General features: G+C 39.3%; 1 protein-coding gene across 6 annotated transcripts in view; it reads left to right on the plus strand.

The window, feature by feature from the left end:
- NFYA (nuclear transcription factor Y subunit alpha) overlaps nt 1-22478 on the plus strand; it is a 29295-nt gene extending 6817 nt beyond the window's left edge. For all 6 annotated transcript variants that reach the window (XM_043962361.1, XM_043962364.1, XM_043962363.1 and 3 more), the window contains 7 exons: nt 3223-3369; nt 7557-7688; nt 8153-8258; nt 11095-11261; nt 12862-13035; nt 13595-13696; nt 19779-22478. In XM_043962361.1, the coding sequence (XP_043818296.1) occupies nt 3223-3369; nt 7557-7688; nt 8153-8258; nt 11095-11261; nt 12862-13035; nt 13595-13696; nt 19779-19832 (882 nt within the window). In that variant the 3' untranslated portion in view covers nt 19833-22478. The remainder of the gene's footprint in view (nt 1-3222; nt 3370-7556; nt 7689-8152; nt 8259-11094; nt 11262-12861; nt 13036-13594; nt 13697-19778) is intronic.
- Nucleotides 22479-22897: the final 419 nt, after the last annotated feature.

A 22897-nucleotide genomic window follows, 5' to 3' on the forward strand; every position in this document is an offset into this window, starting at 1 on the left:
CTTAATATTATGTATTATTTTGAAGAAACTAATGTAGTAGTAATAGGCTGACAATACGAATGAATTCTCATAGAAGAAAGTACATTATTAGATGTACAAAGTAGGCAATAGAAAAGCTAAGTTGATTAAAGTATTATCAGTGACATATGGAAGCAGCATATAAGGCACTTTACCAATAGAAAACTTTAGAAACTAGCATATTGCATTGTTCCCTAGAGGAGTTCTTTATCTAGTTAAATTAAGAAACTTTTCCTATGCTAGAAACCCCACTGGAGCACCCCATAAGTAGATATTGGTGACATACACATGAGCTCATCAGACTTATATGTGTAAACCATTACCTTCTTTCCCTTTTCTGACAAGATGAGAGTTATTTTACTGTTGGATTTAGGGTGAGGTTCCTTCCCTTTTAGGGACCAAGCCCAGTAGTCCCATTTGTGAGTTTTAGAAGAAGGTACTTTAGGGCAACTTAAATTAATTAACCAACCAGTATTTCCCAGTGTGCTAGATAAACTGGTAAAGAAGAGCTTTGGCTTTTACTAGGAAAATTGGGACTCTGTTTCTTGAAGTCTGAGGTCTTGGAATTGGGCAGTGATCAATCTAAAACTTTGGGATTGGCTAGTTTAATAGTCTATGAACCTGGAGATTGTATCTCCCTGATTTACCTAATTGAACAATGAGGACAGAAGGTAAGTTATTTCAAACCCTGATTTGTGCGGCCCATTTCATTTGTTTCATAAAGATTGGAAATTCTTCAAAGCAAAAGTTAGGGTACCTGGCTTATATCTTTACTGCTTAGTGCTGTGCACTACATTTTGCTCCACAGTGGACTGGTACTGGTTTTCCTTCTCATGCCAGGTTGTCAGAAAAGAGTAGTTGTGGAATGATGTATCTATAGCTGTTGTATCCTAGAAGTTGTTCCAAGGTTAAGTGGCTTGTCCATCTTTCTGCTTGCTTTGTCTTAGTTTTAATATATAAATACAGACAGTTCTTGCTTTAAGTAAATGGACCATTCTGCAGACCTCTATGTAAAGTGATTTTTATGTAATGTGATTTTGCCTGAAGATATGAGGGAGGAAGGAACAGGCATGCAATCCCCTGGTTCAAGGACAGGGGCCAGGACAGAGAAACGAGCAGGAGGAGGAACACAAAGGGGCCTGGCCAGCCACATCAGAGCTGTACACGATCACAAACACTCCATACCCAAGCACAGACAGACCTGCTGGTGAGGGTGGAACAAAGGTCTTTTTTGCTGAGGTCTCAAGCCAAGCCCCGACTGGTCTCTCCAAGCTTTCACTTTCCTTTCACCTGGAGGCTTGGGGGATTTGTTTTGGGGAGCTTTTTGAAGGTGGGAGGGAGGCCTCAAGTCCTGGAGAGCAGAGAGAGAGCACACAGGATTGTATAGTAAAGTTAAGAAAGGTGTATTTTTGGAACGCCAATTTCTTTTGGAATTTGTTAAGTCAAATTTGTGTAAATTTGTGTCTTGCCAATTTACACAAAGCCAGAACTGTCTGTAAGTATTGTGAATTGTCATTAACTGCCTGTGGAATGGGAACATAATAACATGCTACTTAACTGTTGCTGCCCATCTTAATGCATGTACTTTTTTAACTGTATATATGTCAAAGAATTCTCGTTGGTCAGGGTTCATTTTTGAGTATATAAGCAGTGATCTGGAAAAGGATTGAGAGGTGGTAGATGGCTAGATAAATGGGTGTGCCATACTTAAAGCTTATCTTAAGTTCTTCAGACTTTTTTTTTTAAGAAAAGGAAGTTCTTGATGGAAATAAGTAGCAGCCTTTTTCTCTAGGGATCTCGTTATTTTAGAGAATTGTGAATTGCTCTTTTAGGTATTCATGCAATAAATATTCTGAAAACCTACCACATATCCAATTTTACATGCACTGTGTATCTCAAAAGGAATCCATTTTGGAGTGAGAAGGAAGAGGAACCAGGTATATGAGAATCTGACAGTAAAATTCATAGATATTAAATATGGAATTGTTCTAAGGGACAGAATGACAAAATCTAGAATTTTAATTTCTTAATAATTTTCTTTTACTCTCTCATCTGTTTATATAGTGGAGAAAATAATTCCTAACTTTGTAGTCTCTAAAAGTATAAATTGGCCCATCCTTAGCATATTTCTGGTCAGCTACAACTTTTTTTTTTAATTACTGGGGAATGATTTTAATGGCTTAAAGTACAAAGTTCTTTTGTTTTTCGAAAGAGTTTCCTTTTTTGGTTTGGAAGAACTACCATCCTAAAATCATGATGGACCCTGAGAACAGAAGGCCCAAACTACTTGTGGGAGCCCTTCATCATCTTTCTTATTTCAATGAAGTGTTTTGCATTGTAGCTTCCAGAAGGAGTTCTGGGGAAAGAACAGTTCATTTTAAGAATCAAGATGTTACATACCACTTGTAGCTTCCAGACTTATAGGCTTATAGTGGGTTCTTCTTAGAAACTTGAAAAATAGGAATTCTATTCATATCACCTGCATCTATATAATTTCCACATTCCTCATTCTACTGAAATTAAAATCAATGTGGTTGTTAAAAGGAACATTTATGGTAATCCAAACATTGCTGTTATAAGGAACATGTAGGGGAATCCAAACATTGCATATTGGTTGGAACAGCATGCAGAGTACATCAGTTTAAGATTAATCTATAATTTAAGGCAGTAAGTATTAAATAATGAAAATTACTTGGAATCCTCAAGGTGAGTTTGGAAGAGTGAATTGGAGTTGAGAGACAATGGAGAGAGGAGCTTGCTTCTAAAGACGTGGAGCTGCTTTTCCACATAGGCTTCTTGTATTGTTCTACTACTCCTCTCTCTCCACATTACCTAGAATCCTCACTGTCCTCTTTGATAAATACCATTCCTGGAAATTGGTTTACTGGTTTCTTTTCAGCTGCTAAGGACTTATTCATGCTTGTTGATAAAAATCTTGTTTTTTAGTAAATCTGTTGAGAATTCAAAGGATTGGACTTGTGTTCCATTTTAACTTTAAGCTGCCTTGGCATTTAATCTCAAATATCTTACACTGAAAATCACTGATGGAATTTCTCATACACTCATTTTTCTTCCTCCCAATTCCCAGCAAAGTTTTGTCCCAAGTGACAAAAAAAGTTAGTAGGTAGACCCAATGACTGGATTGTAGTTACATTCTTTCTCTGTGTAGCTTTATTTCATTGTTCTCATTCTGTTGATCTCTAGGTCCAGGGTCAGCCTTTGATGGTACAAGTGAGTGGAGGTCAACTAATCACATCAGCTGGCCAGCCCATTATGGTCCAGGCTGTTCCTGGTGGCCAAGGTCAGACCATCATGCAAGTACCTGTGTCTGGAACACAAGGATTGCAGCAGGTAAGTATTTTCATGTAATTGTATGAACAATTCATTAGGATGTAAATTGATGTTATAATTTTTTAATTACCCTATCTTTATTTTTGTGTCTTGCCTCAACACCTAGCACAGTGGACTTTACGTTTAGTAAGTCTTTATTTAACTTGTTCTTCAGATGAACTGAATACACATTGCTACCAACCATTTGTTGATTCAGTTCACCAAACTTTTACCACTAAGTAGTACTCTGTGAGGTCCTGGAGTTAAAAAGAGAAAGCAGTTCCCACCATCCAAAAGTTTACATTTTACTGGGGGAGTACAACATGTACACAAAAGAAAAATTGAAGAGAAAGATAGAATACTAATAACAGGAGGCATTGGGGGGTTGGCAGTGGGACCAGGGAAGTCTTTATAAAAGAGGTGAGGTAGTAATAACTGACTTGTGGCTTAAAAGAAGACAAATGTTTTTGAGGGGTTGAGATAAAGAGAGAATCCATTCTAGCCATTACTAATGGATTGAGTGAATACATAGAGAAGTGTTAAGGCTAAAATTCTAGCTAGTCTGTCTAAAATATTTAATGGGTGGTCGCCAATAAATTACAAGCTTTAGCAAGAGTTAGGCTTTTAAGCATTTATTAAGGAGAATTTGGTAAAGAGAGAGAAAGGCCTACATTCATCTATTAAAGGGAGAGCGCATTTGTAGCGCTGCTCTCCGCCAGAGCCCACAGGAAAGAGCGCGAGGCAGAGCACCAGGCTCCCCCTTCTCCTTCCCACAAGCAAACATCACTTCCTGACACCAAAGAAAAGACTCACGGTCTTACCTTCAGAGACCTTCACCTCATGGCAGAGCTTTTCTACAGTAAGTCTCTAGCAGGTGGCATCATTCCAATCATTACAGAAGAGACCATGTATTAAATTAGGAGAATGTCTACTGTTCCAGTTCCTATTAGAACATAGTTTAAGGAACTAATATAAAACAATGCTGGAATGGTAGGTGGAAGCTGTACTGTTGAGGCCCTTAATGCCAGTCTGAGGGGTCCATGTTTTATATTAGAGGCATTGTGGAACCACTGAAGATTTCTGAGTAGAGGAGTGACACAGTCATATTTGTGCCTCAGGAAGATGGTTTGGGCAACTGTGTAAACAGTGGATTAAAGAGAGGAGCCTGAATCAGGGAGATCAATTGGGAGTCTGTTATAATAGTCTGTGTTGGAGGTGATGAGGGCCTAGATTATTCTGGTGGTTCTTTGAACGGATTGGAGGATTGATGTGTATGTTGTAGGAGTTGATTGACAGGCCTTAATAACTGATTGGTTGTGGAGGAGAGGAAAAGAGTGATAATTTTGAGGTTACGAAATTAGGTAACAGTTCTGATTGCACTAAATTATTTTAATAGTCCTTGTTTCCCCATACCCATCTGGTTTTTCTTATTCGAAACTGAAATAGAATTATTCTAATGTTGGATATATAGGATAAGGAAAAGGATTTTAGAAATATGTTTTAAAGGAGAAGTAAGGTGGACCTTCGGCAGAAAGAATTGGTGTAAATTTAATTGAAATAATTGGAAAGAATTTGTAAATGGGTTGTGTTTTGTTGTTGTTCAGTCATTTTTCAGTTGTATCTGGCTGTGACCCCATTTGAGGTTTTCTTGGCAAAGATTTTAAAGAGGTTTGCCATTTCTTCAGCTTATTTTATGGATGGGGAATCTGAGACAAAAGGGTTAAGTGACTTGCCCAGGGTCACAGAGCTTGAACGTGTCTGAAGCCGGATTTAAACTCAGGAAAATGAGTCTTCGTGACTCCAGGCCCAGCACTCTGTGCACTGTGCCACCTAGCTTCCCTGGTTAAGTGCTGTGTACCAAACAGTATCCTAAGCACTGGTGATACAAATACAGAAGTAAGATTGTCTCCACCCTAAAAAATCTTATAGTCTAACGGGAGAGAGCATAAAAAAGGGCGTAGAAATGAGGGAGGGGTATTTTGGTCTGGCAAAGAGATGCCAGTAAAATCTTAGAAGAATCTCTACACGGCCTTTCCAGAAGCAATGGCAATATGCCGATTTGATTTTAGTTCATAGAACAAGAAATGGGTGAGGGAGGGTGAGGAAGGGATGTACTCATACATACCAGAAGAGCTCATGGCAGTAAGATGAATGGGATAAGTGACTGGAGGGGCTGTGAAGCATAGGCGGTCTGTTCTTGTCTGGCTTTTGGCCAGCTATATACAATGGGTCATGTGAGTTAGTTTTAGCCCAGGATGCTGAGTTGGTTGGATGTAGGGCATGGTCTTTTTGGCCCCCTAGTGATCTGGCAGGCTCATTGGCAGAGTGGATGGCCAGAAGATGACTGAGTTGGACAGCTGGATAGAATAGAAAGCAAGAAAAAATTCTTTTAAGTAATGTATAGAAGACAGGCTTAGAAGTGTGATTTAGAAATTTTCTGTCTTAAGTTGTTAAATGGAATATATGCTTTTTGATATAATTTCCCTATGTGGGTTGCAAGTGTCATATAGACCAGGGCTTAAACTTTTTCTACTCATGACCCTTTTTTGCCCAAGAAATTTTTACTTGACCTCAGATATATAGGTATACAAAATAGGTGTAGAAATCAAACATTTACTGCCAGATTTTTCATGACCACCCCCCTTCCCCATTCAGTTACATAACCCCATATGGAATCAAGACCCACAGTTTAGGAATCTTTGTTATAGAGTATAAGGAAACTTTGAGAGGGAATCAAAACTGATTACTGTAGAAATTAAGCAAGGTATCCAGGGATCTAGAAGAATCTTTTACTTTCTTAAAACTTAATTTGGATAATGTTTCTTAGTTATTCTGTTCCTTGTAGATAGGATAAATATATCAGTAGTTGAAATATTGTTCTAGGTTTTATTACCTTCTCCAATTTCCCATTAATATTTAGTTCTTCCAATTTGGAACTATATCCACAGGTCTGTAAAACTATGTATACCCTTTTCCCCAGCAATACCATTACTAGGTCTGTATTCCAAAGAGATCAAGGAAAAAGGAAAAGGACTAATACATACAAAAATATTTACAGCTGCTTTTTTTGTGGTGGCAAAGAATTGGAAATTGAGGGAATGCCTGTCACTTGGAGAATGGCTAAACAAGATTTGTTATATAATTGCAATGGAATACTATTGTGCTATAAGAAGTACTGAGGAGTATTGTTTCAGAAAAATCTGGGAAGACTTATGAACTGATAGCAAAGTGAAAGGTGAAGAACTAGGAGATCATTGTATGCAGTAATAGCAATACTATAATGGTAATCAACTGTGAAAGACTTTTCTACTTTGATCAAAGTAATGATCCATGACAACTCCAAAAGACTCAGGATGAAAACTGTTCACCTGGAGAGAGAGAAAACGGATGAACATTGAGTACAGATTGAAGCATATTTTCAAAGTTTATTTTTCTTGCCTTTTTCTTTTTTGGCAACATAACCAATATGGAAATGTGTTTTGCATGACTTCACATGTATAATGGGTATCAAATTGCTTGCCTTCTCAATGGAAGGGGGAGGGAAAGAATTTGGAATTCAAAATCTAAAAAATGAATGTTAAAAATGTTTTAGTTTGGGGGCAGCTAGATGGCGCAGTGGTTAAAGCGCTGGCCCTGGATTCAGGAGTACCTGAGTTCAAATCCAGCCTCAGACACTTAACACTTACTAGCTGTGTGACTCTGGGCAAGTCACTTAACCCCCATTGCCCCGCAAAAAAAAAAAAGTTTTAGTTCTTCCCTTTTTTTCTTGTTTAAGAATAACAAACTCTTCAATCTGTAAGAGACCTTGAGATAGCAATTTATTTCTTTCCCTTTCATCCAGAAGGGGATTTACACTTAACATCTTGGAAAGCTAATTATTTCCCATGATCTCAGTGTTCTAGAAGAGATCCTACACCTTACCTCGGAAATTTGTTCTAGCATTTTCTCAGCCACTGTAGTTGGCTTTTCTTTAGTACGTATCTCTTCCAGCTCTATGAAATCCATCCTATTTCAAGAGCTATCCACTGCCTCTTGAACTAAACTGAAATAAATAATAAATCATTCTTGATTCAGAATGATGAGGATAAAGGTAATACTGTTCTTTCTTATACACCACTTTTATGAGAAGACCAAATGAGGGAAGTTTCAAGATGAGATAATTCTTGTGTGTGTGTGTGTGTGTGTGTGTGTCTTTTTAACTTCTATAGATCCAGTTGGTACAGCCAGGACAGATTCAGATTCAAGGTGGTCAGGCTGTGCAAGTGCAGGGTCAACAAGGCCAAACCCAGCAAATCATCATTCAGCAGCCCCAGACTGCCGTCACTGCTGGACAGACTCAGGTAACTGCTCTCCCCTATAAGACAGTAAAATGGTTCATTTGAAAGTATTGAGATGCTGAGCCAAGACATTTCATAATTTGGGATGTTAATGTTTGCATAAGCTTCCAAAAGATGAAGAATTTGAATAACAGATCTAAACCTCATCTTTATTTTTTAAGGGGATGTTGTAACTAAAGAATCTAAAGACTTGAAACAAGTATCCAATTTAGAAGGAACAAGAGTTCTTCAACTTCTATTCTGTTTCTGTCTTGGCTACATTTAGCCCTTTTTGTGATAGCTCAGTTCTTTGCCCCGGTAAGCAACTTCTTTCTCTTGAAGTTGCTTTTTGGATTAAACTTATCCTTTTTCAATAAAATGTTTATGAAAAGTATGTGGACCTATGTGGCATCCCCTCTTTTAATTTCAGGATACTTTTAGGAGGCTATATGTTGTCTATTGATGGTATTTATTGTTGGTCCTTACAGACTCAGCAGCAGATAGCTGTCCAAGGGCAGCAGGTGGCACAGACAGCAGAAGGTCAGACCATTGTCTATCAACCAGTCAATGCAGATGGCACTATCCTGCAGCAAGGTATGGACAGTATGTATGCCTTCGAGTCACTGTTTCTTTCAGGTGTATTGTGTTTCTCTTGGGTGGCTGGCTCACTCTTGAAGAAGGGGCATCTGGCTTCCAAGAAATACCAGTTTTTGTTCTTTCATTTCTTCCTTTTAGTCTCAGATTTGGGTTGTTGCTAGTTTTCTTTCACCAAAATATGACAGTCACTTTTCCAAATGCAAAAAGGTTTTCCTCACAAGAAACTTATTAAGTCTTGGTCTCAGGAATCCTGCTGGATCAGATTTTGAAAGCTCTTTGAGAGCAAGTGTGAAAATGTTTCCAAACATTGGAATTTAAAAATTGAAAGTGGTCAGTTTTAAAAGTAGAAACTTTTGGGCATTGGGAGAGAGAAGGTTGTGAGGAGGGATTGATTTAGCATGAGGAAGTGTAGCTAGTATGACCGATCCTAGGATACTTTGTCATCTGTTCAAGGAACTGGGAATCTGAATTTTCATTTACGTTTTGCAGCTGACTTTTGACCTTGGACTGTGTATGGCTGAGTCTCAAATTCACTGCCAGTAAAAAAGCATGAATACTTATTTCAGAGGGGAATCCACTACTTTGGATGCAGAGTAGGATAGAATTATTACTACCTCCCTTGGTGTGAACTTAATGTTTCTGTTAATATAATCTAAGATTGGCAACATGGGCAAATAACTTAAGCTAACCCTTCAGTCTCCCCAGGCAACTCTTTAATATAATAAGTTGCAGAACAGGTGCTGAACTGTATTGGAGAGAGAATTTCTTCTAACAGTGAATTCACAGTTCTGGTTAAAACAAAAAGATAGGGTTGGGGGGACACGGATAAAAACACATTATTATTGATTATTTAGTCTCATTGCAAGCTAATAGTACATATCAGTCATGTTTGACTCCATGACACTGGAATGGTTTGCCATTTCCTTCTCCATCTCATTTTACGCATGAGTAAACTGAGGCAGACAGTTAAGTGACTTGCCCAGGATCATACAGCTAGTAAGTGGCTGAAGCCGGATTTGAACTCGGGTCCTCTTGACTCCAGTACTGGTATTCTCTCCACTGTGCCGCCTAGCTGCCCTCAGTAGTATAATATGCTCAATGCAATTGGGGGGGGGGGGGGGCAGGTCAATGAGGGTTAAGTGACTTGCCCAGGGTTGTATCAAGTGTCTTAGGCTGGATTTGAACTCAGGTCCTCCTGAATCCAGGGCTGGTGATTTATCCACTGTGCCACCTAGCTACCCCCCTCAGTAGTATAATACAGCTTTCAATTCAACAAATTTTTATTAGATTTTAGATGTATTAAAAAACCAAATGCAATTTTAGGCCGCATTAAACAAAAGTGTTATGTCCAGAAAGGTAATAGTCCTATTGTAAATTGCACAGGGCAGAATGCATCTGAAGTCTCATCTAATTCTAGGCCCTTAAATATAAGGGGAAGTGGGTGGAATTGACAAATAGTCTAGAAGAAAGTGACCAAGGGGTGGCTAGGTGGCGCAGTGGTTAGAGTACCAGCCCTGGAGTCAGGTGTCCTTGAGTTCAAATCTGGCCTCAGACACTTGACACTTACTAGCTGTGTGATCCTGGGCAAGTCACTTAACCCCAATTGCCTCACTAAAAAAAAAAAAAAAGAAAGAGAAAGTAACCAGGAATTATAGAAATTCTCAATGTCTAAGGCAGGGCTTTTAAAACTTTTTCCACTCTTTTTTTGCCCAAGAAATTTTTATGCAAGCCCAGGTATATAAAATAGCTATACTTAACCTTTTACTGTTGCCAAATTTTTCACGACCCCCACATTCAGTTATGCAACCCCATATGGGGTTGTGACCCACAGTTTAAGGATCTAAGGAAGTATGGCTAAACTGAATTGTGAACTGAACATTTAGCCTGGAGAAAATAAGTCTTTAGGGAAGAAATACGTTATCTTCAGATATTTGTAGGACTGTCATGGAAGAGGGAGATACTACTCTTTGTCATTTCAGTGGTCAGAATTGGGACCAATAGGTAGAAGTTGTAGGGAAAGTAGATTTCAGCTCACTAGAAAGGAATTTGTATTAGCACGAACTACCCAAAAGTAGAATAGGCTGCTTTGTGAAGTATTGAGCTTCTCAGCACTGAATGTTCATACAAGGCCAGAATGTTGTAGAGATAGGGTTCCTGCAGTCAACTAGATAACCTCTAACAACCTTTTCAGATCTAATATTCTATCATTTAAAAATATTTAATATGAATATTCTGATCTCTAGGTCCTTTTTGGCTTCTGAATCATTTGGCTACTAGAATCATTTAAAAATATAGTTTGTTACAAGGGCTACTTTTATTGGTGGTTTAAGGGGAGCAACTTTTAAAGTTAATAAATAGAATCAACCTTTATCTTTGGATAAGTTCTATTAATGATTATAGCTAACTTTTGTTCAGCATGTAAAGGTTTGAAAAGGTCTTTATATACATATTGTCTCGTTGATCCTGAGATCTTGCATAAAAAAATACATATGACTATGGTGAGGCCAACTTGTGAAGGGGTTCTACCGATACAAATCCTTTTTTCAAAAAGTCCTGCCTTCAAATATGGGAAATGTTCATGTAAATACTTTGAGTCATTCCAGTTGCCATGAAGGTATGGTGGGTACAGTTTCCATAGTACTGGGGGCCCACACTGATCCTCTTGGACTCTACCTAGAACCAGAAAGATGGTAAGATGAAGTGATAACTGCCAGTGTTCTTTCCTTCTTTAGCTGTATGGCTACCCTGGGTCAGTGAGTATGAGCTCAGTAGAAGAGAGACTAATTTCCCTTGTTTTATTTGTGCTCTTTATAAATGTTTTATTTTCTTAAAGTTACAGTCCCTGTTTCCGGCATGATCACCATTCCAGCAGCCAGTCTGGCAGGAGCACAGATTGTCCAGACAGGAGCCAATACCAATACAACTAGCAGTGGACAGGGGACTGTTACTGTGACACTACCAGTTGCTGGGAATGTGGTCAATTCAGGAGGAATGGTCATGGTGAGTAATTGATCCTTTTGCCTCCTCTTCTCTACAGGTTTTTAAACTCTGTTTCCTCTTTTATATAAAATGAGGGCAATTAGGCCATGTCATTTCTAAGGTAATGTCTGGTCTTATAATTACAATAATTAAAATGGAAAGAACGCTGGTTCTGGAATCAGGACCTAGATTCAGTCCCCTCTATCTGATACCACCTGTATATCTTGGGCAAGTCACCGAACCTTCCTGGGCCTGTTTCCTCATCTGTAAAATGAGGAGTTTGAACAAGGTGCTCTCTGAGGTCCTTTGCAGCTTGATATTAAGATGATGCTGTGACACAATATAGATTTTTGTCTTTGGTGATTCTTTAAGATCTCAATTTATACCTTCTAGAGCTGATTTCATTTACGAAAGCTGTGTAGCACAACTCTGGTCTTTATTTTGTTACAAAGATCCTATGAAAACCTGCATGAGACTTGTTTTTATACACATGACTTATGAAGGTCTATAATACCTTTAAATTAAGGATTTGATTTTGAAGTGCCATTGGAACCTTCACTAGTAGAGAAATATGTGTGTTGGGGTGGGGGTGGGGGAGCCCATTTTGTGCCTCCACTCATGCTGCCCTTCTCCTTCCCCCTGCCCTTCATTTCAGGTATTCACCAAGCATTTATTAAGCCCCTACTATGTGCATGGCTCTGTGCCAAGCACTGGGAACACAAAGATGAAAACAAAACATTCCCTGCTGGCAAGGAGCTTACATTCTATTAGTAGGTGAGAATCTGTATGTTAGTAAATAATTTAGAGTGATTAATCGTTTTAACAAAGGATCTTTTGAGTTATTGAAGATTTTTGCTAAGGAAGCCCCTTAAAAACAGCAAAATATATTAAGTTATTTGATTTACATAAAATTTTATCAGGGAGGGACATTTTAGTTAAACAGCATACAATAGTTACTAACTGTGAGATGCCCTCAGAGATTAGGGAAGAAATATTGGATCCCACAATGATTGTGGGTTTATAGTAATCTACATAAATAAGTTAACCCATAACAAACTGAAGACTTGAGTTTTGCAGGTTCTGCTTGCAGTGGAAAGAATATATAGAATCTTCCTACATGGAAAAGTCCTCAGGTTTTGAGGGCAGTTTTATTGGGATAGTTGCTTTGCAAACATGACAGAATACGAATAATCAAATGATTTGTAGACTGGGTCTCATGGACCACAGTCAGCTATCCAGGACACCAAAAACTTAGTAGAACAAGGCCCTCTATCGAGGGTTAGTTTTGTTGCATCAGGAAAAAAAATGTTGAGTAAAATGAGATTGGTATATTCTACGTGTGTGTGTGTGTGTGTGTGTGTGTGTGTGTGTGTGTACGTACACATACCTGACTGCTATTACTGCCGGTGTTAGTAATTACAATAATAGCCATTAGATGGCAGCAGGTTTTCATAGCAAATGAAGCAAGCAGTGGACATGGTTTGTTTTGAGATATTTTAAAGCCATCTTTGTGTTTCTTGCCACAGAAGAAAAAAAAGGGGTTAAGCAGGGATCCAGCAACTCTGCTTTATCAGGGCCTTTATGCTGCTAATTAATCAGTTCTGTCTTCTTTCTTACTCAGATGGTACCAGGGGCTGGTTCTGTGCCTGCTATCCAGAGAATCCCCTTGCCTGGAGCAGAAATGCTTGAAGAGGAACCCCTCTATGTGAATGCTAAGCAGTATCACCGGATTCTTAAGAGGAGACAGGCTCGGGCCAAACTAGAGGCAGAAGGGAAAATCCCCAAGGAAAGGAGGGTCAGTATATAATTGCAGACAGTATAGAAGAAGAACATTTAGGTCTTTTTGTTGTTGTTGTCAATCTGTTTCCCCTCTGACTTTTCTGGAAATTTATGTATAGTACTTTTTTGTGTCTTCTTTGGTTAATTATTAATTAATTATTGCTAATAAGTAGTCAAGAGACCCAATTTGGTATGAGCATCATCTTCCATGTTTATGTGGATGATAAGAAGGGAGGCAGGAAGGTTATTTTGGATATGAGTAGGTCTTGGATGTTTGGGATCATATAGTTAGAACCAGATTTTTATTTCAGACAAGTTTTATTTGTTTACTGTACTCAGCGACTTGTCAGATTTTCCTCCCAATCATTCTCTGCTCTTCCCACCGAATTAAAATTATTTATCTCTTTTACATTGCCAAACATAGTGCCTTGCATGTATTATAGGATACTTAAAAAGGTTCATTGAATTGAAACTATATATGCTCAAGCTCTTTTGAGGGGAAAGATTATACTTAAATAGTTGAGGTCTCTGTTAAGTTAATAGCTAAATAGAAGGATCTCTCTTTATCATTGCAGAAATATTTACATGAGTCTAGGCATCGTCACGCCATGGCAAGGAAGCGTGGAGAAGGTGGTCGCTTTTTCTCTCCAAAGGAAAAGGATAGTCCTCACATGCAGGTAATGATAATAGTAATAAGAACAACTACTGACATACATCTAACATTTTAGGAGTTATAACACACTTTACACATACATTATCTCATTTAACCCTCATAACAACCCCGTGAGGTAGGTCCACCCATTAATCAAAAAGCATTAATTAAGCACCTGCTATGTGCCCGGCCCTGTGCTAGGTGCTAAAGAGGGAAAAATAAAACTGTCCCTACCCCCAGCCTTTATTGGAGGAGAAAACATGTAGTCAGTCAGTGGTCAACAGTTATTAAGTGCTTATTCTGTGCCTGGCAGTGCCCTGGGAATACCCCCTCAAAAAGGGCAGAAATAGTCCCTGCCCTCAAGAAACTCACATTCTAACTGGGGAGACAGTATGTGAGCTACTATGTATATTCAAGATTGTATAGGGCAAATTAGAGGTAAACTGAGAGGGAGGGTATTAGTATAAAGGGATACGGAGCAAGAAAGGTTTCTTGCAGAAAGTGGGATTTTAACTCAAGACCTACACATATGTATTTGCAAAGTAAATAAAAAAATAATATTTTGAAGGAAGGCACCAAACATCTTGGGGGAGTTGGTAAAGACTTCTTTTTTTTTTTTTTTGGTGGGGTAGTGAGGGTTAAGTGACTTGCCCAGGGTCGCACAGCTAGTAAGTGTCAAGTGTCTGAGGCCGGATTTGAACTCAGGTACTCCTGAATCCAGGGCTGGTGCTTTATCCACTGCGCCCCCTAGCCGCCCTGGTAAAGACTTCTTACAGAAGATGGCATTTGCACTGAGCTTTGAAGGAAACTTAGTAATATTCTGAGAGTTGGCTGTGAGGAGGGAATGCATTCTACTGAGGGGTACAGCCAATGCCAGGGCACAGAAGTGGAGGCTTGAAGGGGAGGAATAGAAGACTAGTTTAGCTTGACTGCAGAGCATGTGGAGGGGAATTGCATATAAAAAGGCTCGAGAGGTAGGCTGCTAAAAAGAGTTGGACCCAAGAAAACCCCAAATGGGGTCATGAAGAGTCAGACATGACTGAAAAATGACTGAAGAACAATAAAGGTGATACAGCGAATAGAGTACTAGGTCTGGAGTCAGGAGGACATGAATTCAAATATGACCTCACTTGCTAGTTGAGTGACCCTGGACAAGTCATTTAACCTGTTTGCCTCAGTTTTCTTCATCTGCAAAATGCGGGTGACAACTGCACCTATTTCTATGTGCCAGGTGCTAAAAGATAAAAAATGTAATGATCCCTTCTCTCAAGAAGATCAATTTCAATCAGGTTTCACACTTCACTGCCTCTGTACAAGTTACAAATCCTGCTTTTTTGCTGTGGCTTTTGCTGCTTCTCCATTCTGGAATGCCTTGTGCCCTCCTCCTCTTCACATACCCAAGTTTTATCTCCAGCATGATGATTTCCCCAAGTACTTTGATTTCCACCTCCCCCAGTTCTGTGTCTGACCATAATAGTTGATCACCACATGTTGTTATTAGTCCAGCTAAATTCTCATTCTCCTGAATAAGTCCTCACCTTCCAAGCCTGGCCTTAGAATCTCATGGAGTGAAGATTTTGAGAGGAATTGCTACCCGTTTCCAAAGGCTCCTCACAAGGTTGTGCTCACAACTTCAACTGTTAGTCAGGTTCAGTATTATGTGGAAAGAACACTGTACTAGAAATCAGGTGGTTTCATTTTTAGCTTTGACTACCTCCAGGTAGCTGTTTTTTAATTTAGTGAAGTCTGTCGATTACCCCTTTCTGTGCCTCACATTTCCTTCTCTGTAAAATAAAGGGGTTAGATTAGGTCATGATGATTATTGCACTCTTCTGTACCATACTTCTTATTTGATTATATGTTTATTGCTGTCTTGATCATTTTGTATTGTACAAAACGAGCCTAATATCAGTAAGGAGTATCTCCCAGGGTTATCACCAGTATTAAATAAGATGATATATGTAAAATGCTTTGTAATTGTTAAACACTTTACAATTATTAGCTATTATTATTTTTGTCCTGAACTGGGGCAGGTATTATTTATCAATTTGCCTGGGTCTGTAAAAGGTTGTAGAGTAGCCCAGCTCTCTCACATACTCCCCAGCAAATATAACTCAAAGGGTGCCAGATTAAGCAGTGATCGATCAGTAACTGTAGAAAGCTGTTCCAGCCAGCCTGTAGTTAAAAAAGGAACTTCTGGGAGTTATGGAGAGTGGAAGCCAGTCTGAATTTCTGTAAACAAGCCTTAGGGGGACACCTAGATGATGCAGTGGATAGAGCATGGGCCCTGGAATCAAGAGGACCTAAGTTCAAATCTGGTCTCAGACACTTGACACTTACTAGCAGTGTGACCCTGGGCAAGTCACTTAACCCCAATTGCCTCACCCACCTAAAAAAGAGATACTACAGCTGGTCAAAATCTCAAGCCTGTAGGTACAGGATCCATCATTGCCCAAGTTTGGGGAATCAATCTGAAACCTGATTATCCTGGGCTTGTCTTCTCAAAATAGCAGGAAAATAGGATGAGGAGAGTCCCTAGAAACCCAGCAAGAGATTAGGTTACATCAGCAATCTAGTGAACATAAAAGTGACCTAGAATTATCTTGGATTTAATACTGGGGTATGCCAGGGCTATAGTAGAGTGCAGTAAAAATTATATAATAAAGGCTTTTTCAAGAGATGGATCAAACTTTGAGACTGTGCTTTCACGCAGTGCTCATGACACACTGGAACTGGTTAGGTCTTCCCAGGAATGCTGCCAGCTATATATACTCTTCTGGGAGGGGAAGTTAGGTGGTGCAGTGGATAAAGCACCGGCCTTGGATTCAGGAGGACCTGAATTCAAATCCAGCCTCAGACACCTGACCCTTTACTAGCTGTGTGACCCTGGGCAAGTCACTTAACCCTCATTGCCCTGACATCCCCCCCCCCCCCCCAAAAAAAAAAAAAGGATCAAATATACTTTTCTGGGGACAGTGCTGTCTCAGGCAAGGCCTCTGCAACCCTTCTAGGGCTGCCATCTTACTAGCCCTTGACTCTCCCAAGGATGCTGGAGGTTATATCTTCCCTGTCTAAGACTAAGGGGCTATGGCCTGGTGAAATACACTAGAACCAGAACTAATACTCCAAATCTCTAATAATAATAGAAATGCATTTTGAAACAATTCTGGGGTTCCATCTCGTATTAGATTGGCAAATATGATAAAAGTAGAAAATGACAATTGTTGGAAGTGCTATGGGAGCACAGACACACCAGTTCATTGGTGGTAGAGCTATGAACTGATCAATCATTATAAAAAGTGATTTGGATCTATACCTAAAATGTTGCTAAACTGTATGCCTTATAACTTGGCAATACCAATAATAAGAGTATACCTCAAGGAGGTAACAAACATTAGGAAAATAAAATATTTATAGCAATATTATTGTTGTGGCAAAGAATTAGAAACCTAGTGGGTGCTCCTCAATTATGAAATGAATGGACCAATTTTGGAAGGTGAATTTATTAGAATATTATTGCACTATAAGAAATGACAATAGGAATAGAGTCAGAGAAACCTGGGAAGAAGGTCTTATTTGAACTGATGCAGGGAGAAGTGAGTAGAACCAAGAGAACAATGTATAAGATGGCTATGGCATTAAAAAGGAAAATAACTCTGAAAGATTTAAGAACTATGATCAATGCAATGACTAATCAGGACTCCAGAAGTCAGACGATGAATCAGTCCTTCCTACCTCTTGGCAAAGATGATAGCCTCCTGGTGCATTATGAGTCATTCATTTGGGGGCTTAGCAAATGTGTCTGCATTTCTTTGCTCAACTATACTTATAGGTTACCAGAGAAGGCTTTAATTTTTTATGGGGTTGTGAGGAAGGGTTATGAGACTTAGGCTAAGAAAAGAAAAGATAGAAAAGAAAGGGTTTTTTGTTTGTTTTGTTTTGTTGTTGTTGTTGTTGTTGTTGTTGGGCAATGAGGGTTAAGTGACTTGCCCAAGGTCACACCTAGTAAGTGTCAAGTGTCTGAGGCTGGATTTGAACTCAGGTTTTCCTGAATCCAGGGCCCGTGCTTTATCTGGTGCTTTATCCACTGCACCACCTAGCTGCCCCCTGTTTTTTGTTTTTTAATACACAGAAGAGAGCAGAGGAAGCAAGTCAGTGTTGGTACTACAGTGTTAACATATGATATACTTAAAACAAGGTTATATAATAGAGTTACACAGTTCCATATACAATTTTCTTTTTTTGTATATGGAAATGCTCATGTTTGTTGATTGTCGGATTGATCATTTTAAAAAGAATATATTTAAAAATCATTGTTATTTTCATCTCTAAGTAGATTGTAGCTGTCTTTTGTGAGCCAGGCCTGACTCGGTCCAGTCTGGTGGATTGGAAGGAAATGAGACACTCATAGATCATCTAATACTTAACAAAAGGAAGCTTACTTAATAGCATGGAGAGGATTTTCAGCAAGGATACAACCTTGATACAGTTGAGTGAAGCTCCCCCTACCCCCACGTTAGCCATCAACTTCTGTGCATGTCCCTTTCAAATGAGAGGTCACACTGATTAAGTCCTGCCAACTGCCAAAGTAAAGTTACAGATGACATTTAACAAAAGGAGTTTTACTGAGCAGTGGCATGTGGAGGATATTTAGCAAAGATAGAATAGCTCCCTTGCCCCCAAATTTGCTACGATGGCACTCTTGGTCAAAAGCATGTCAAACTGAGGAGCTCCAGATTCCTCATGTTGCTGGCTTTTTGTACTTAGGTGAAGAGAAAATTATATCAGTAGTGGAAGCCATAGTCTTCTGAACCAATTAAGTCTTGAAGATGCTTTCATTTTCTCTCTCTCTCTCTCTCTCTCTCTCTGGGCAATGAGGATTAAGTGACTTGCACAGGGTCACACAGCTAGTAAGTGTCAAGTGTCTGAGGCTGGATTTGAACTTAGATCCTCCTGAATCCAGGGCTAGTGCTTTATCCACTGCGCCACCCAGCTGCCCTACGTGGGGACCAGTTTTTAATTGGGGAGCGTTAGCTAAGTGGCTCGCCACAATATTGGGGCAAGGAAGGAGACAGACAGCCTCTCTCAAAACAGAGCAGGATTTGTTTAACAAGAACAAACTTAAAAAACACAAACAGGATCAGTAGGATCAAGGGAAAGGGAAATTATACAACCTGAACAACACCACCCAGGAATCAGCTGAGAACACACAGCAGCGTCCTGTCACCTTCCAGCTTCAAGCTAGAATGGCAAAAAACCTCCCTTCTTCTCAGCAGACCCCAGGCTGACCACACACAGCCCCCAGCCAATTGGCTGGCCACTCTGACAGTCACGTGACTGCCCTCACTGGGCTTCCAATCATAATTTTGCCAGGCCCATGTAGGCGTCGGCAAGTGGTGATGACATGAGGTGCCAGCACTATGGCAACGGCTACAATCAGTGGGTGGAGACCCATGCCGTTTGTGGAGCCCCAGAGACCAGTGCGCACCGAGGGTTTTTTTTTTTTAATTATAGCCAAAAGATGGGGTCATAAAAACCTCAAATAACAATTCTTTACACCCGTTTCATTCTCTTTTAAGGGAAAGCAAACAACCCACCTGCCAGGGACCCTCATAGATATTCCTTCCACAAACTACATAAGTCAAGGACTGTTTTTTATTTCTCTTGTAATTCCTATTAGGGACATATTTGGCACTTATGAGAACCTATATATTGAAAATGGAATGTGTTAGCCCCGTCTCTTCTTCCCTTAAAAAAGGGAATTTTTAGGCAGTGCTATCTGTTCTTTCGGTTGTTTTTTTGTTTTGTTTTGTTTTTTGTTTTTTTGCGGTTAAGTGACTTGCCCAGGGTCACATGGCCAGGAAGTGTCAGGTGTCTGAGGCCGGATCCGAACTCAGGTACTCCTGAATCCAGGGCTGGTGCCCTATCCATTGCGCCACCTAGCTGCCCCCTATCTGTTCTTTATACTTAGAAAACTGCATAAACTTTGTATGCTGTATTTTGTTTTTGATATAGCTGATTTTTTTCTATGAAGACTGGTTGTGAAAATCAGGAGTATTTAACTGGAGGGAGAAAAATGATGGTTTTTATTGTTTGTCTGTCTACAGGATCCAAATCAAGCAGATGAAGAAGCAATGGCACAAATGATTCGAGTATCCTAACCAAAAGCAGAGAGAGCGAGCTGATCCAGGTTCCTCTCCACTGTGTCCCATTATCCCAGGAAATTGAGCAGACCTTCCAGTGGGACACTCATGATCACATTCTGCCCTTTTCTACAAAACAGAAACCACTTAATTTTTAATAAGTGGTTTGGTATTATAATTACAGTGATCTCTGGCGAATTGAAATTCCAAGGACTCTGTCCCACTCCTCTCAGTCAGGACTTCAGACTATTAATGACATTAGTATTTCATGTATTTGGATGGTACAAGAGACAAAAAGCCAACGAGACAGTACGACAAGTGGCACTTAATTCAGCTGGTGAAGCAGGGCCATCCCAAGGGAGAGATGCTGTTTGATAATTTAGCAAGACTGCAATCCAGGAAACCACAGCCTACTTCTTCCACTTGGAGTTTGCTTAGTCTCACCCATCCACGAAGTTTGAGATTTTATGTGTGACCAACAGAATGGACATGTTGCATGCGGAGATGACTTTCAGGCAGAGGAAATTTCTATGTGTAAAGAACATACTGTTCCCTAAGAATAAGGTTCAATCGGCCTATAACTACAGCAAGAACCTGAATCCATCTGTTTGATTTAATGCCATGGTGGGAAATACACCTCTGGAGTAAAAGAATCAAAGACTCCCTAGCATTTTAAAATGCTTCTCTTCTCAGTCTTACCTGCCTTTCCACTGAAAATGTAACTGATTATATTGAGATCAGCTGGATCACAGATTTTCTTTCCCCCCTCCCCCCAAAGGTTCTAGGGATGGCCAGTCCTAGAAGTTGCCATCCCTGGAGCAGAAAACAAAACAATTTAAATCCTTTTTTTTGTGTTCAAGTGCTGAGAACATTTGCAGTCAGTAAAATGGCAAGAGACAAAAAGTGCAGGTTGCTGATCACAGACTTTCTATAAAACTGTCCTCCTTTGACAGCACTTCAGGAATAGAAGGGAGAATGCAATGATTTGTTATTTTGAATAATGTGTTGTCTGTGTGTGTGTGTGTGTGTGTGTGTGTGTGTGTGTTGTAACATGACTCAGTGGAGACCTGGAGATCCTTAGAAAGTGAAGAGTGAGGAACAGATTCATCCTAAGACCTAACCTAGCAAGGGAATAGAAATGCACTTACTGTCTTTAGTCTGAGATTTACAAAAACCATTGCTTTATTTTACCCAGGTGCCATGGTTATTCCGTGTTACTTATTGGAGCCAGTAATGAAATTCTGTTGCTACAGCAGTTTGTGTTTTTTAAATCCCCTTGGCAGCTGGTGTATGGACACCTATTTCCACTTGCTTTCCCCACTTAAGATGTAACCCTTATGCTGTGGTTTAGGGGTCTTGTACAGAAAGGCTTTCACATTGTATCTTGACTGTGGGACCAAACTGGAAATCAATTCTGGAGCCGTCGAAACATTAGGAACGGAGCAGGGTTACCATTTCTTAGTGCCCATCAGAAATCAAGCTTCCATCTCTTGGCTCCTGTGGTTCAGAGAATTATGGCGATTGTTTTAGAAGAATTGCTGTCTATTGAACAAAAGTGGTTTAAAATATTCAGTACTTATACTGAAAAACTGGAGCTAAGTCTAAATAAGGGGGAGGGGATGCATTTTCATTTTTGTCTTCCCTGTAAAAATGTTGCATGAAAAAGGGAAGGGAAAATAAAATCTTTAGAAGAAAATGAATCCAAAAATAAGGGCTGTTATGGGGACAGTGGCAGAGATATAGATGGGTACATCTCCCTCATTCCAGGACTAACAGGTTCTGGAATCCATGTACCCAGTGTGGCTTCCAGATGTCCCTTTCAGATACTCCCTTGGGAACTGATTTGTTATTCTGTAGTTTCAGAGGCTCAGTCTTACTTGCTAAGAACAAAGTTTGTATGATGATAAGATAAAACAGAAGGGGTTTAGATTCCTGGTTTATCTTTAGGATCCAGTATTAAAAGAAGGAAGCCCCTCAAATCTGATCTCTAAAGCTCAAGCTCATTAAGAAAAACATTTTTTAAACTGTATTTATTTATGTTTGTAAACTTGTACATAGTAACAACCCTGCAAATGTTCTGTTACTCAATTTTACATCTTTTAGGTTCTTTTAGGGTTTTTTGTTATTTGGGGGCTTGGAGAAGGGAGGAAAATGCTTCAGTTTTCAGTTTGACTTTGGCATTTAAGAGTATCAGGTCCCTTTTTTTGTTATCTTGAAACACCATGACTTTGCAAGGAAAGTTTGGGGTTTGGGAAATCTTTTTTTGTTTATTTGCTCCTAGGAAATCCTTTCCTTGTTTGTAGGTATGACTGTTCTAATGACCTTACAATTGAAAAAGTGGGTGACTGGATGAATGAATAATTGGCATAATGTATAGTGTTAAATTTCATTTGAGTACTTTTTTTTTGCAGGATAATTGTGTGTATGTATATATAAATATATATTATATTTTTAAGTGCATTGTTACACATAACATGTCCATGTCTATACCGCTGGACCAGGGGAACGTTTTCTGGGTTGTGGGTGCCTGTTAATAATGTCTTGGCTTTCATTTGTGACCTTAAGCTATATGAAGGTTTTTCCCCCAGGGGAGAGGGGAGTACAGGTGATCATTGGTGACATTGTAATTCAGAGGAATTTCCCATTGTTATTTTTTAAAAGAAATTTATAAAAATATTAAAATAAAAGTTTGCGTTTTAGGGAAGCACCTTTATTCTTTTGACTACTTCTGTTTTGTGTTCATAAATCTAGTTTGTATGATATGTTCTTTTTCAGCATCACTGTGTTGTTATAGTTGTCTGAGATGGCAGTAATCAATTTTGTAAGATGTAGGGTTTTCCTTGCACTCTTATCATAGAAGTAGTAAATTTGCCTTTCTAGGGGATAATATAGAACTTGGATTTTTATTCAGTTGGAAGGTTTTATTTAAATATTCTAAGGGCCAGCTAGGTGGTACAGTGGATAGAATACTTTCATTTGGACCTCTAGACGCTATTTGTGTGACCTTGGGTAAGTAACTTAACTCTGCTTCAGTTTCCTCAACTGTAAAATTGGAATAACAGTACTACCCATGACCCAAGGTT

This window comes from Dromiciops gliroides, chromosome 4, assembly GCF_019393635.1.
Source record: "Dromiciops gliroides isolate mDroGli1 chromosome 4, mDroGli1.pri, whole genome shotgun sequence".
Classification (NCBI taxonomy): domain Eukaryota; kingdom Metazoa; phylum Chordata; class Mammalia; order Microbiotheria; family Microbiotheriidae; genus Dromiciops; species Dromiciops gliroides.